The 14,709-nt window shown below is 48.5% G+C and overlaps 2 protein-coding genes and 1 long non-coding RNA gene across 5 annotated transcripts; 2 read left to right on the top strand and 1 right to left on the bottom strand.

Annotated features, from left to right (window-relative positions):
- The first annotated feature begins 6,228 nt into the window (after positions 1 to 6,228).
- SMIM40 (small integral membrane protein 40) lies at positions 6,229 to 9,259 on the top strand. Its single transcript, XM_070245412.1, has 2 exons — positions 6,229 to 7,086; positions 9,130 to 9,259. The coding sequence occupies exon 1, from the start codon at positions 6,807 to 6,809 to the stop codon at positions 7,047 to 7,049; it is 243 nt and encodes an 80-aa protein (XP_070101513.1). The 5' UTR covers positions 6,229 to 6,806; the 3' UTR covers positions 7,050 to 7,086; positions 9,130 to 9,259.
- Positions 8,028 to 10,126, bottom strand: LOC111769306 (uncharacterized). The gene is made up of 3 exons (XR_002802210.2): positions 10,018 to 10,126; positions 9,013 to 9,588; positions 8,028 to 8,440 (listed from the first exon to the last, which is right to left on the bottom strand). It is a non-coding gene; the product is annotated as an uncharacterized lncRNA (long non-coding RNA).
- DAXX (death domain associated protein) lies at positions 9,774 to 14,521 on the top strand. 3 transcript variants are annotated; one of them, XM_023624712.2, is made up of 8 exons: positions 9,774 to 9,913; positions 11,105 to 11,363; positions 11,511 to 12,342; positions 12,465 to 12,679; positions 12,836 to 13,070; positions 13,238 to 13,712; positions 13,867 to 14,089; positions 14,276 to 14,521. In XM_023624712.2, the coding sequence occupies exons 2-8, from the start codon at positions 11,157 to 11,159 to the stop codon at positions 14,333 to 14,335; spliced, it is 2,247 nt and encodes a 748-aa protein (XP_023480480.1). In that variant the 5' UTR covers positions 9,774 to 9,913; positions 11,105 to 11,156; the 3' UTR covers positions 14,336 to 14,521. The 3 variants fall into 3 exon arrangements, with proteins under 3 accessions (XP_023480480.1, XP_023480477.1, XP_023480478.1); XM_023624709.2 differs by lacking the exon at positions 9,774 to 9,913 and adding an exon at positions 10,071 to 10,209; XM_023624710.2 differs by lacking the exon at positions 9,774 to 9,913 and adding an exon at positions 10,074 to 10,209 and having other exon boundaries at positions 11,108 to 11,363.
- The last annotated feature ends 188 nt before the right edge of the window (positions 14,522 to 14,709 follow it).

Genomic DNA, 14,709 nt, shown 5'->3' with positions numbered 1-14,709 from the left:
AGAAGGCTACCTGCTATGCACAGCATGCTTGTAAGTCTAAACATCTGCTGTTATAATTAAGACTATTCAAGTCCCAAGGAAATGTGTCTCCACACCTCTTGTGCTCTATTGCTGAAACCAAAGGTGATGTTGGAATGCCTTGAAGACTAATGGCTCGTGCGGCTACTGACTCTAGAGATGGACCCTTGTTTGGGATGCAAGGAGAACTGAGCAGTGAGAGCGATTAGCTAGGAGAAAAGACAAATTAATTAACTTGTCAAATCTCTCTCAGTCAGTAAGAATGCACTACTTCCTGCATAATGATGTATCATTTCCCAGTAGGGCGGCAGCTGCACATGGTGACTGAAGAACATTGTCCTGTACGAAATAATTCATATTACTCTGAAGTGTGTATACATGTATATGTAGGCATGAAAAGCATGGCACGTGAAGTTACACTGGCAACTAAATAGACATCCGATGCTTGAATTCCACGGTTTTATTTTTATGAAAATATTTAATAACACAGTTAAACTTTCAGAAAATTAAATTTAAAAATGTCAGCTTTCTATAAATAATTTTAAATATTTATTCAGTATAATTTGCATTTTACACTAATTTTAATAGATGATTTAAACATTAGAAAAGTCACATTTGAAAGCACGAAAATAATTTTAACTTTACATTAACTTAATTTTATATCTTTATGAAAATATATTCAAATTATGCAAAGTTTGAATACAGCTGCATTTAGCTTTTAAATTCTTTAGTCCATTACCATCAATAGAACACAGATTATGTGAAAATTATAACAACATAATTAGTGACTTTGCTAAAATGAAGATAAAAATTTTATGACATGGGGTCGGCCCAGTGATGCAGTGGTTCTGCTTCGGCGGCCCGGGGTTTGCCGGTTCGGATCCCGGGTGTGGACATGGCACCTCTTGGCAATCCATGCCATGGCAGGCGTCCCACATATAAAGTAGAGGAAGATGGGCATGGTTGTGAGCTCAGGGCCAGTCTTCCTCAGCAAAAAGAGGAGGATTGGCAGCAGATGTTAGCTCAGGGCTAATCTTCCTCAAAAGAAATTTTTTTTATGACATATAATTATTAATTTGTAAAGAACACGTCTTTATTTGATTATTCATCAATCATATCTGGTCTACCAACAGACTAGCTGGATACATGTGCTAATAACTAAATGTAGTTATTTTGATATTCTTCCAATAGCATTGCTTTACACACGTTCTTTGATTTTGTTGTTATCAAGGTAGATTTGTCAAAGGAAGAGCAATGAACATACTTAACAGTTTATTAGCTTGATTATTAACTTAAAAAAATTTGGACCTATGATATGCGAGCCTCCATTTTTGCTCTTGCCCTCGGGCCCTGCAAATGTCTACACCTTCTTTTCTCTCCTCAAATTAACCCCCTCATGCCTAGCTGATGATGTTACTTCCAAGTTCACTGAAAAACAGGGGCAACAGAAGAGAACCTCTTTTTCCACCTCCCACCACATCTCCCCACCTACCTACATGTCTGCCCTTAGACACTGTCTTCCCTCCAGGCACCACAAGTGTTAAGTGTCTGTCTAAGGCCTGTCCCTCCACTGTGCACTGAAACTCAGGTCCCTCTCACACAAGGACATCACTCCTACGATTGTCCTTTCACTCCCTTTTCTCTTTCCCTCTTTAGTTTGTCATTCCTAGCAAGCATATACAAATACCAGAATACACCCATTAGAAAATCCTTTCCCTTGATCCCACATCTCCTTCTACATTATGCTGCATTTCTCTCCTTCCCTTTATGGCAAAATTCTTTGAAAGAGCTCACTGTACAGCAGTCTTGTTCTCCTCTTCCTCACCTACCACTCTCTCTTGAACTCTCTCCACTTCTCCCATCAGGAGGTGGGTTTATGAGGTCTGTATCTCCTTCCTGTAAATCTAAACAGGGTTGTGACTCTCTTGTAACCAATAGAGCGCAGTAGAAGTCATGCCGCATGATTTCTGAGGCTAGGTCAGAAAAGATGATATGGCATCTGCCTTGTTCACTGCAACACTTACTTTTGGAGCCATGAGTGCCATGTAAGAATTCTGACTACCCAAAGGATGCCATGCTGTGAAGAAGCCCAGGCTACATAGAGAGGACACGTGTACATGTTCTGGCCAACAGCCCCAGCAGAGATCTAGCTGATAGCCAGCATCTACCGGCAGATGTGTGAGAGAAGATGCCTCCAGATGATTCCAACTCTCAGCAGTTGTCACCCCTAGTCTTTAAGTCTTCCCAGCTGAGGACCCAGACGTCACTGGGCAAAGACAAGCCATCCTGAATTCCTGACACAATATTCCATAAGCACAGTAAAGTGGCTGTTTCATGCTGCTAAATTTGGGAGTGGTATGTCAGGCAGCAATAGTAACTGGAACAGTGTGTGTGCGTGTGAATATATATACATTTGTATATTTCCTAGCTTTGTCTGCTGAGAAGGCCTAGAAACAATGGCATCCTGGTAGCAGTGAGGACATCTGGCACCCAGATCTTGGTTTCCAAATACTATCCTCTGTTGAAAGAAGCCAGAGCCCCTTGAAGAAATGGTTGATTCCTGGGCTGAGGCAGGAAAAGTACAAATTGAGCCTGGATTACTTCTTGTACCAGAAAGTAAGGAAGTGCTCAAATAATGAGGACATTTCAAAAGGGCATGGGAGCTAGCTTGAAGGGCTTTCCCATTTGCCAAATTTGGGATAATTTGTGCATCGAAATAATATTGATTGTAACTGATTACAACTTATTAAATAAAATAAAAATTATGGGTCCAGAGAATACAAATAAATATGGTAGTAACGGATTACAACTCATTGAGTAAAATAGGAATCCAGGAGTCCATATGATATAAATAAATTAATAAATGGAGGGGAAAGGAATGCCCTCTTTTATAGTAGATTGTTGACTGAAAACTGAAGAAGAAATGACAATAAAAAATCATTTACTAAACATCATCATGGTGGCTATCCTGATGGTGGTCATCAGTGGACACTGAGGCAGAGAGGTGGAGACGTGATGACACACCAGAGACTCGGGAATTACAAAGGTACAAGTGGTGGCTTCAGGGTGGAGAACGCTGCCAGACTGAGTTGGCAGTGCCAGGGGTGAGATGGGTTCACCTCTTGCACCTTCTGATGTGATGCACTGAGAAAGGCACATATTTCTCTCCTGCCCTTACATGCATTTAGGTTTGAGGGACATCCTACAGAAGCAACAGGACTGTACTCTTTAAAAGTGATTCAAGAAAGACAGGGAAAGACAGAGAAACTTCCCAGATCAAAGGAGACTGCAGATGTGTGACAACCAAATGCAACATGTCATCCTGGACCAGAAAGGACAAAGACATTATGGGACAGCAGATGAAGTTTGAATGGTACCTATAAATTGGATGGTGGTGTTGATTTCCTGATTAGATGATGTGTTCGTTTGCTGGGGCTGCTGTAACAAAGTTCCACAAACTAGGTGGCTTAAACGATAGAAGTTTGTTGTCTCACAGTTCTGAAGCCTCAAAGTCTGAAATCAAGGTGTCGGAAGGGTTGGTTCTCTCTGGGGGCTGTGAGAGAGAAGTCTATTCCATGTCTCCCCGGTAGCTTCTGGAGGTTTGCTGGCACTCTTTGGCGTTCCTTAGCTTGTAGACACGTCAACCCTATCTCTGCCTTCATGTTTACATAGCGTTCTCATTGTATGTGGGTCTGTGTCCAAATTTCCCCTTTGCGTAAGGACATCGGTCATATTGGATCAGGGGTCCACCCTACTGCAGGATGACCTCATCTTGATTTAACCAATTAATCTGCAACAACCCTATTTCCAAGTAAGGTCACATTCTGAGGTACTGGGGGTTAAGACTGCAATATTTGAATTTTGGGGGGACACAATTCAACCCATAACAGATGGTCATATCAAGGTTGAGAGAGATGGAGCAAATAAAGTCAAATGTTGTCAAATGAGGAATCGAGGTGAAAAGGATATCAGAGTTATTCATACTCTTCTTGAATGTTTTCTGTAAGCTTGAAATTATTTCAAAAAAATTTTTAAATTCATTAAAGTGCTGGGTTTACGTACTACACAAGATCTTGGTGCTGAATCTACCATGGCGAAGGAACTGTAAAGAGATGATAAAAGTGTTCAGGTAGCCTTATTGCAAACTTGCCTGAGACATAAGTGAGTGTATTAGAAATTAATAGGTTATGTTTCAATAGCACTTCATAATTTACAAAAAAATACTTCATGGGGCCCGATCTGTGGCGGAGTGGTTAAGTTCACACTCTCCGCTTTGGCGGCCCAGGGTTTCGCCGGTTTGGACCCTGGGCGTGGACGTGGCACCGCTCATCAAGCCATGCTGTGGTGGCATCCCACATGGCACAACTAGAAGGACCCACAGCTAAAAGTATACAACTCTGTACTCGAGGGCTTTGGGGAGAAAAAGGAAAAATAAAATCTTTAAAAAAAAAACACTTTATTTCATTTGTCCTTCATAACAATTCTGTGAGGCAAGAAGATTTCTCAATTTTCTAAAAAACTAAAGAAAGTTCAGGTGACTTGCTTGGGGTCACACTCACATAACTGCTAAGAGATGAACTGAGGCATATTAAAAATTTTAAGAGTTTATTTGAACAAAAATCCATTCCAGTGGGGCAACACCAAAGTGGAAATGGTTACCAGCACTCCTCAGACATATTCCCTATACCGTACAGGGAAAGTGTGGAAGCAGAGAAAGGAAATTGCTTGGTCGGCTGTAGCTGAAAGCCTAGTCGGCTGTTTGTGATTGGCTGTCCTTAGCATTTTGATTCCATAACGTTGAGGCATTTACAGGTTTAGATTTTGGTTTGCTTTGGTAGGTCACTGTGGCCTTAGAGCAACCTCAGACTAATGGGCTCCTTGTTTAATTAATTTAACACAACTAAGCAGTGATTAGTTAGGATTCTGATCCAGGTTTTTTCACTCATAATGCAATCCCCTGTGACAGCAGCAAACGATAATATGAATTGACTCTAAACAAAACTGTGACATCATTTGTACCTTTTGGGGTAAACAAAGGTCTTCCCAAGTAAACAAGGTATTCCTATTAAGATCAAAGTGTAGTTTAGGTAAGAGACTCTAAAGGTTCCAGGTATGAGGCCCCCCCACCACACACGCCACTTCCTTCACTGTACCCCACCACCACCACCATTTATCCTGGGGCCCCAGGTCTACACATCGGCTTCAATTTCCTTCACAGCTGTAACCTTAAAAATAAAATAGCCAGGGCCCAGCCTGTGGCTGAGTGGTTAAGTTCATGAGCTCTACTTCAGCAGCCCGGGGTTCGCAGGTTCGGATCCTGGGCACAGACCTACACACAGCTCATCAAGCCATGCTGTGGTGGTGTCCCACATAGAGGAGCTAGAATGACCTACAACTAGGATATACAACTATGTACCGGGGCTTTGGGGAGAAAAAAGAAAAAAAAGAGGAAGATTGGCAACAGAAGTTAGCTCAGGGCTAATCTTAAAAAAAAAAAAAAAAAAAAACACCAGTTATTTTACCAGCAAAACCGTTTATTCGGAAATAGCCAAAGAATTGCAATTTGGGATGTGCATGTTGTGGCGGACCACAGGCAAATCCAACAAACAAGGCAGAGGAAAGCTATTTTATAGAGCAAAAGGAGGAAATTGGGAGGGGTTGCTTTGAAGGAAGGTCCATTGGAGAAAAGCAAGAGTTCAGGGCGGTGACAGCTTCTCACTTGCTGAGTTGCTGGGCAATTGATTTCTGTTTGGGATGCAATGTACATTTCTTCCTGTAACTGAAGATTCTTTCCTATTGACTTCTTTCTGTCGGGGTCTATAATTGATTATCTTTCTTGTAACTGAACTCGAATGACACTGTTGGGAGCTCCTCCTTCTGGCCTCCTGACTCCGTTTTAAATGAGGTTTCCCTTCATTAATTTTCACAGAGACCTTCAGGCCAGTGCCTGGGGAACAGGGTCAAGAAAAGGCCTTCAACCCTTGCCCCAGGGACAACCTCCTAGACATTTCCCGCCAGCAACTCTCAGACCAGAACGCCCGCCCCACCTCCCCAAGCCGCAAAACCTCACTCTTTGTTATTATGCCCCAACAGTTAAGTCCCAGCCACACGCTCTCCCCCTGCTGACCAATCACGGTCTTTCTCTTTTTAAAACCCTCCCGCTGGACTCTTGCGGTCCAATTATAACCTTCCTCTTGCCCTGCAGGGACCGGAAGTTAGAAAGAGAACTCTCTGGGTTCCAGTGCCCAAACTTTTGGGCCTGCAGACCCCAGGGAGAACCACGCCTGCGCGGACTGCAGGCGCCATGGCTCATCCTCATCCACCTTGGTTAAGAGAGCTGCTCCCCACCCCCTCACCCACTGTAAAGCTGGAAGGGGATTTAGATCCTTGACCGACAGCGGCTCACAGTAGCATATGAGGTCCGGTTGCTCATTCTCTATCTGTAGGGGCCCCAGACCTCGAACCTTGAGCCTAGAGACCCAGAATGACTTGGGCAGTTCCAGTTTGCATGTCTCTGTGTTGGGCCTTCAGTTTCCAAAACACAGACTTATAGGATGGTAAAGCTGGACAGACTGGGAATCATTTAGTCCAGACCATTCACATTGCACTGGATTGTTCCAAAAGCTCGGAGACTCTACTCTCCTTTTTCTCTCTTGCGTGGGGGAATTAGGGTCAAGCAGAGCAGGCGCAGGACTTGCTGCCACCACGACCCTTAATCCTGGCATTGCTGAGCAAGGGCTTCTATCCCAGACTCCCCGATCCAGCCAGCTGTCAGACTGTGGGTTAGGATGGCAGAGGAGGAGGGCAATGTGGACGAGGAGGATGTGTTCCTGGCATTTGCTCAGGGTCCCTCTCCTCCCAGGGGTCCCCTGCGTCGGGCCTTGGACAAGGGCTTCTTTATCTTTCTGGCCCTCAGCCTGACACTACTGATGCTAGAGGCTGTTTACAAGCTGCTGTGGCCGCTACAATGGGCAAAGTTTGGGGACTGGCTCCTGGGAACACCTCAGAAGGAGGAGGAGCTGGAATTGTGACCACCTTTCCTATAAACATCCTCTTTCCCTGCCAGAGGTGAGAGGGAGATGGGAGGACATGGGACTGTTGGGAGCTGCGGAGGGGACACTTGGAGAGCTTAGGTCAGCTGTCTTAAAATTTCTGCACCTATACCCTGGGAAATAATTTTGAAAAAGTTTGTAGTGCTTGTGTATTTTTAAGTAAGTGTCAAAAATTTTTCATCATCGGGGCTGGGCCGATGTCCGAGTGGTTGAGTTTGCACACTCTGCTTTGGCGGCCCAGGGGTTCACTGGTTCAAATCCTGGGCTCCGACGTGGCACCGCTCATTGAGCCATGCTGGGGCGGCGTTTCACATGCCGCAACTAGAAGGACCCACAACTGAAAATACACAACCAAGTGCCGGGGGCTTTGGGGAGAAAAAGGAAAAATAAAATCTTTAAAAAAATTGTTTTCATCATAAATTAAAGTTGTTCCAAGGATGTAATTTCTGACATATTGAAAACATCTGTAATTTAAAATAAAACAATTAAACCCCCCTTTTGAATGTTCAGGAGAACTGAAATATCAGAGTGACTTGATACCCACCACCACTCATTTATTTATTTATTTTTTAGTTATTTTTTTTAAGGTATGCTTGTTTGGTGAAGAAGATTGGTGCTGAACTAACATCTGTTACCAATCTTCCTTTTTTTTTACTCCCCAAATGCACAGTTGTGTATCCTAATTGTAAGTCATTCTTGTTCTTCTGTGTGGGATGCCACCACAGCATGGCTTGATGAGCAGTGTGTAGGTCCGTGCCCAGGATCCGAACCAGCGAACCCCGCGCCGCCAAAGGGGAGTAGGCAAACTTAACCACTCGGCCATGGGGCCGGCCCGCACCCATTTAAAAATACAGAAATAAACTCAACAACTGGGAATCATTCTTTTTCTTTTTTCATCATTCACTTTTCTCCTTGAACTCCTATTACCACTCTACTTCCCCACAGACAATTTTACGCTTTTATCTTGAAAGTCTTTTATTGACCAATCTATCACACTTTCCTATATATATATGTGTATATATATATATATATATACTAATTGAAATGAAAAAAATGTTTCCTTCTTGCAACCATAAGACTCTAGTTTTAAAAAAAAATTTCTTCTAGGTTATCATTACAATTATTATGAGAACAGAACTGATCAAATAGCATAAAGATTGTACACATTTCTATAACTGTTAAAAATAAAAAGTACATTTTTTTTAGATTTTATTTTTTTCCTTTTTCTCCCCAAAGCCCCCCGGTACTTAGTTGTATGTTCTTAGTTGTGGGTCCTTCTAGTTGTGGCATGTGGGATGCTGCCTCAGCGTGGCTCGATGAGCAGTGCCATGTCCACGCCCAGGATTGGAACCGACGAAACACTGGGCCGCCTGCAGCAGAGCGTACGAACTCAACCACTTGGCCACGGGGCCAGCCCCCCAAAAAGTACATTTTTAATGAGATAATTGAAGTGGTGTTTATGGTGCCTTGATGAAAGAAATAGACTACATCTCTCTTTATTTAAGACAAGGTAAATTTATCCCCAGGAGATTTCATGGTTGAGAACTATACTTTTTTTTTTTTTTTAAGGGGGAGAAAGTCTATTGTAAAAGGGAAAAGGGAAGAAGAACTTCTGCTGCTGGAGTTTACTGAGGAAGACCAATTCTGGGAAATTTGAGGATCTGGAAATTAAACCCCTTATATCTTCCAAGCCTGAATACCCTTTAGAGAGTTTTCAAGTTTCCCAATTTAAAGACTGTAGGCTTAGACGACTGGTGTGGGGTTCTTTAATAGAAGGGAGGGTTTGAGGTTCTGGGACTCTGAGGGCTTAGGGATGTAAGAGCCTCTGGGATCCTAGAAAGTGGCAAGATGCCCACCACTTATGGAATGTGCCAGGATGCAGGAGGTGGGAATCTCAGCAACTGGAACCGTGTTAACCTTTCCTGTTTCCCCATAAGCTCACCTTTGGACCCAGCCTTGCCTCTAGGAGTCCCTCCAGCCTTCCTAAAGCTGGGCGAGGTGGGGGTGCCGGCGAGGCAGGCGTCAAAGTGGGTTTCTTCTCTCTTCGTTCTTCCCTCAGCTCTCCCCGAGGAAGAGGAGGAGACGGGCCCCGAGGTATGTTACGAGCCTCATTTCGTCTCACAGCGGCAATTCGCACAGATCCTCCTCAAACCCCTCGCCCCATATCGCCTGGGCTCAGGTCCTGGAGCTCCTGGACAAAGTACAGCCCCCTGGTCATCACCGCCTGCGCCTCGGGGACCACCCTCGAGAAAAGGACAGAGAACCACCTACGTCCCACTGGCTTGGTTGGTCATTAGTTCTGTGGAGGAGCTTGAAAAGGCGCCAACAACAATAGCAATAATAATACCACCACACTTGTACAGCGCGTTGTGCTCATTTGTATGCATGTGTTGTGATTTCACGATTGGGAGATGTAGGAATCTGGACGTCGAAGTCGCTGCTGGACAGCGGCACGGGAGCTCGCAGCCCGTAGCACGCAAGGGCCTGGCACGGTCGGTTAAGCCGTGGAAACGGGTACCTGGCAGGTAGGAAAGCAGCGCCGGAAGGCTTGTTAATAGCCTAGCGGAAGGAAAAGGTTATATTTCCCTCTTAAGAAACTCCTGCCCTTCCGTGTACCCCTGCGCAGCCGTGGAGGGCCCAATCCTTAGCTGTCCTGTTCCGTTCCCCTCCCCTGCTTGCAAACGGGGCTCAGTCCACCCGCACGCGACTCGCCGGCGGCCGGGCCGGATGCGGGAAGTTCCTGATTGGCGGAGTCGCAGAAGCACCGGGAGAAAAGAGCTCCACTGGCGGAGCGCCCGAGTGCCAGCTTAGCCAACGCCGTACAGCAAGATGGCGCCCCCCAGGTACAGTGGGGGCTCCCTGCGAGGACCAACCGCCCCCTACAGGTCAGGGGAAGGGAGCTGCAGACTGGGTGGGCGGCACGGGAGGTGCCCGGGGGCGGGCCTACCGTCACTTCCGGCCACGGGGGCCGGAGAAACCGTGTTCCGTACGACAACATGGCCGCGCTCAGGTACCTGTAGGCGGAAACTCTGCGACTTCCGGTCCAGAGTAGGGCCTGCGGTGGGAGGAGGAAGGCGGAGGGAACCATGCGAGGTTGTGAGATCAGCGGCGAGGGTCGCCTCGAGAGACCGTTACTGAGGTGGGGGCCGGACGGTGCGGGGAGCGAAGGCAGGGGCGGGAATGTCGAGGGAGAGGTACTGGGGAGTCCCGGGCGCTGAGTCTGAGGGGCAAGCTGTGGTACCTTCCTTCCTGTCCCTGAAGGGGAGTGGGGCGGCGAGGGGCTGAACTGGGGGAGGGGGACTTGGCGGGAAGCTCACCCAGGGGAAGGGGCCGGACTCAGGGTTGGGATCCAAGAGGAATCGGGAGAGCCCAGCGCGGTGCTTACGATCGGTTACAGGTCACAGAGAGAGAATGGGGAAAATTTGGGTGGGGTGAAAGGGAGGGGACTTGGGGTGAAATATTTCCAACCTAACGCCCCGGTTTGAGGAGACCCATCAAAGGGTAGAATATGGAGATAATCCAGGTAAGAGAAAGGGGAGTGGTTTTTGGGAGGGAACCTCCTTCTCCTGAGAGACAGTCTAGGAGTTGGGGTGATCCTTCAGGATGGGGTGAGGGTATGAATTTGACGTGTCTGAGAGCGAAAGGGGGAAAACACGTGAGTGGTGCCGACGGGGGTGTGGTATCTGTGCTAGGGGATGTCAGGGAAATCTGGAGTGCAGTGTGGGAGGTGGTCCAGGGGTTGGCAGGAATCAACTTGCCAACTATGAGAAATAATGGGAAAACACAACAGAAAGACCGGATATCGACTTGAGGGGTGGAGCTGGGAGTGAGAACTCAAGGTTTTCAGGCGGTTTGGGGCTCCCATAGTAAAGGGCTGAAAAGTACATGGTACTAATGCTTCCTGAAGATAGGCAGTGAGGACACTGTTGGGCAGGGCTGGGTGTTACTGAAACCCAAGAAGACTGGAAAATGTGTGAGATGAAGGGATGGGGCTATGCTGGCGGGGCTCTTTCTGAGGCCCCATCCCCTTCCAGCAGGAATTCCGAAATCCCCAACACTTCCTCCCTCCTGGGGATTTGATCCCCCATGGCCACCGCTAACAGCATCATCGTGCTGGATGATGATGACGAAGATGAAGCAGCTGCTCAGCCAGGGCCCTCCCACCCACCCCCCAATCCGGCCTCACCCCAGGCAGAAGCCCCTGGCTCCTCTCAGCCCCGTAGGGCCAGAGGAAGCAGTAGTTCGGGCGGCAAGAAATGCTACAAGTTGGAGAATGAGAAGCTGTTTGAAGAGGTGAGCTTTAGGGGAGAAGATTCTTCTTGTACCCCAGGGAGGGGGATGGCTGACTGGCTCTCCTGTCCGTTCTTCCCCACTAACCTTCTTTCTCTCAACTCCCTCCCTTGTCTCTTTCCCCCTCCCTTCTTCCCCTGAACCCTCTAGTTCCTTGAACTGTGTAAGACGCAGACGGCAGACCACCCTGAGGTGGTCCCATTCCTCTATAACCGGCAGCAGCGGGCCCACTCTCTGTTTCTGGCCTCAGCGGAGTTCTGCAACATCCTCTCTCGGGTGCTGTCCCGGGCCCGGAGCCGGCCAGCTAAGCTCTATGTCTACATTAATGAGCTCTGCACTGTTCTCAAGGCCCACTCAGCCAAGAAGAAGGTGAACCTGGCCCCGGCTGCCACCACCTCTAGTGAGCCCTCTGGGAATAGCCCTCCCACAGACCCCTCCTTGGACTCCACAAATGCTGAGACGGCTGCCACTGAGGCCCCAAGGACCCGTGGTTCCCGGCGGCAGATCCAGCGTTTGGAGCAGCTGCTAGCGCTCTATGTGGCAGAAATCCGGCGGCTGCAGGAAAAGGAGCTGGATCTCTCAGAATTGGACGACCCCGACTCCACGTACCTGCAGGAGGCGAGGTTGAAGCGGAAGCTGATCCGCCTCTTTGGGCGGCTGTGTGAGTTGAAAGACTGCTCTTCACTGACGGGCCGGGTCATAGAGCAGCGCATCCCCTACCGGGGCACCCGCTACCCAGAGGTTAACAGGCGCATCGAGCGGCTCATCAACAAGCCAGGGCCTGATACCTTCCCTGACTATGGAGATGTGCTGCGGGCCGTGGAGAAGGCAGCTGCTCGGCACAGCCTTGGCCTCCCCCGACAGCAGCTCCAGCTCATGGCTCAGGATGCCTTCCGAGATGTGGGCATCAGGTTACAGGAGCGACGCCACCTCGATCTCATCTACAACTTTGGCTGTCACCTCACCGATGACTATAGGCCAGGTAGGGATTAGTGAGATACCCGTCAGTAGCCCTTATATGGCAGGTATGTGCTGGAGGGGGCCTCTCTCTAGTTCCTTCTACGATTTTGGCTGAGTACTCTGACTGTATATCTTCCCACGTAGGCACTGACCCTGCACTGTCAGATCCCACTCTAGCCCGGCGCCTACGGGAAAACCGGAGCTTGGCTATGAGCCGGCTGGACGAGGTCATCTCCAAATATGCAGTGATGCAAGACAAGAGTGAGGAGGGCGAGAGACAGAAGAGAAGAGCCCGGCTCCCCCAGGCCACCTCTTCCCACCCTGCAGACTCCCCCAAAGCCTCCTTGGATTCTGGTGAGGTATGGAAGGGATACACCCTTCAGAGAAACCTTGTCCTTCCCCTGCACTGGCCAGCAGGGAGTCCAGGGTGACTGACGGGGGAGTGTGCAGAAGGAACGCAAGAACCAGACCCTCTGGGGCAAGGGAGTCCTTAGAGAAACTCCTTTGTCTCCCAGGGCCCTAGTGGAATGGCATCCCAGGAGTGCCCTACCACCTCCAAGGTTGAGACAGATGATGAAGAAGATGAGGAAAGTGATGAGGAAGAGGAAGAAGAGGAGGAGGAGGAAGACGAGGAGGAGGACGACGACGAGGAGGAGGACGACGACGAGGAGGCCACAGATTCCGAAGAAGAGGAGGATCTGGAACAGATGCAGGAAGGTCAGGACGATGAAGAGGAGGAGGAGGAAGAAGGTATGTCAAGACAACAGGCTCCTCATATGTCACTTCCCTCAACTCTGGGTGGGCGTGAGCCACCTGTTTGAGACCCCGCCCATCCTCCTCTTAGTCCTAGTGTCCTCTCAGTAGTATTCTTTCTCCTAGTTCTCATGCTCCCTCTCCCCTCTTTTCTTCTTTTCCAGGTAAGGATGGAGACAAGAGCCCCATGTCCCCACCACAGATCTCCACTGAAAAGAACCTGGAACCTAGCAAAGGCATCAACAGGTCTTCAGGGGAAGAGCAAAACAAAGAACTCAGAGGGTCACCATCGTCACTGTCAGAAGAACCCCTGGCCCCCTCCAGCATAGATGCTGAAAGCAATGGAGAACGCCTGGAGGAGTTGCCCCTGGACGAGGAGAGCCCTGTGTCTCAGCTCTTTGAGCTAGAGATTGAAGCCTTGCCCCTGGATACCAACCCTTCCCCCGAGGAGAGGGACGTTTCCTCTTCCAGGAAGCAATCAAAGGACCCGCTCACCACTGTTTTGGAGAATGGAGCAGCCATGGTCACCTCTACTTCCTTCAATGGAGGTGTCTCTCCTCACACCCGGGGAGATTCCAGTCCTCCCTGCAAGAAATCTCGGAAGGAGAAGCAAACAGGAGCAGGGCCATTAGAAAACAGGTAACGACAAAGAGGAGGAAGAGGGAAGCCAAGGAGGGACTGTGGGGGTTTTCTGAGCCTGTTGTGGAACTGAGCCTGTGGGCAGAGACTGGACACTCCCCCTCCGGCCTCAGGCCCCTCCTGTAGCCCCACACTTTTATGTTTCTGTCCCTAGCTATGTGGAAAGGCAAAGGGCAGTGCACGAGAAGAATGACAAGAAGATCTGTGCCCTGCCCAGCCCACCTTCCCCCTTGGCTTCCATGGCCCCAGTTGCTGATTCCTCCACGAGGGTGGACTCTCCTAGCCATGGCCTGGTGACCAGCTCCCTCTGTAGCCCATCTCCAGCCCGGTTGTCCCAAACCCCACAATCACAACCCTCCCAGCCTGGTACTTACAAGGTAAGGAGGGGAAGCTGTTTTCCTGACTTCATTCTCTTTCACAGTTGCAGGCGCTCTGTCTGAATATTTGACCCGCCACACCCTCTCTCTCTTTTTTTTTTCCCACCCCACTTTTTAATCTCTGATAAATCCTTCTCTCCCTCTATTCCAGACCTCTCTGACTCTTTGTCTCTCACTCCCCTGCAGATGAGTGTGGCCACACAGTGCGATCCAGAGGAGATCATCGTGCTCTCAGACTCTGATTAGCTGCCTCCCCCTGCTCCCTGCCTCCAAAACGTTTTGGGGAGAGTATTTGGAGGATGGTGGGAAGCAGATGACTGAGGAAAGGATGAACTGAGCTAATCCCCTTTTGGTGGTTTCTTTTAAAAAAAAAAAAAAGCTTAAGTTTTACACAGAAACATTAATAAACAATAAAGTTCTTTTCTTATTGTATCTCTGTCTTTTCCTTATTCTTCTGCTCTCACCGATTGGCACCACCTGCTCTCTGGCTCGGGGTTAGCCCGCCCCCGGGTAGCCCTGGACCTGTCCTTCTAGCCTGGCCTTAGCACGCCTCTCTGGGAGTAGCCTCGCTCTCGGGATTTCCCCTTGTCCTCTCCCAGGCATTAAAAAATGTGCTTCAG

Source organism: Equus caballus, chromosome 20 (genome assembly GCF_041296265.1).
Source record: "Equus caballus isolate H_3958 breed thoroughbred chromosome 20, TB-T2T, whole genome shotgun sequence".
Lineage (NCBI taxonomy): Eukaryota > Metazoa > Chordata > Mammalia > Perissodactyla > Equidae > Equus > Equus caballus.
The sequence above is the reverse complement of the archived record's forward strand: the minus strand, read 5'-3'. Positions and strand labels throughout refer to the sequence as shown.

Coding starts and splice junctions, on each gene's coding strand:
- SMIM40 (XM_070245412.1), top strand. CDS start 6,807: ATGGCAGAGGAGGAGGGCAATGTGGACGAGGAGGATGTGTTCCTGGCA.
- DAXX (XM_023624712.2), top strand. CDS start 11,157: ATGGCCACCGCTAACAGCATCATCGTGCTGGATGATGATGACGAAGAT. Junction 11,364..11,510: donor ATGAGAAGCTGTTTGAAGAG/GTGAGCTTTAGG, acceptor TGAACCCTCTAG/TTCCTTGAACTGTGTAAGAC. Junction 13,071..13,237: donor AGAGGAGGAGGAGGAAGAAG/GTATGTCAAGAC, acceptor CTTCTTTTCCAG/GTAAGGATGGAGACAAGAGC.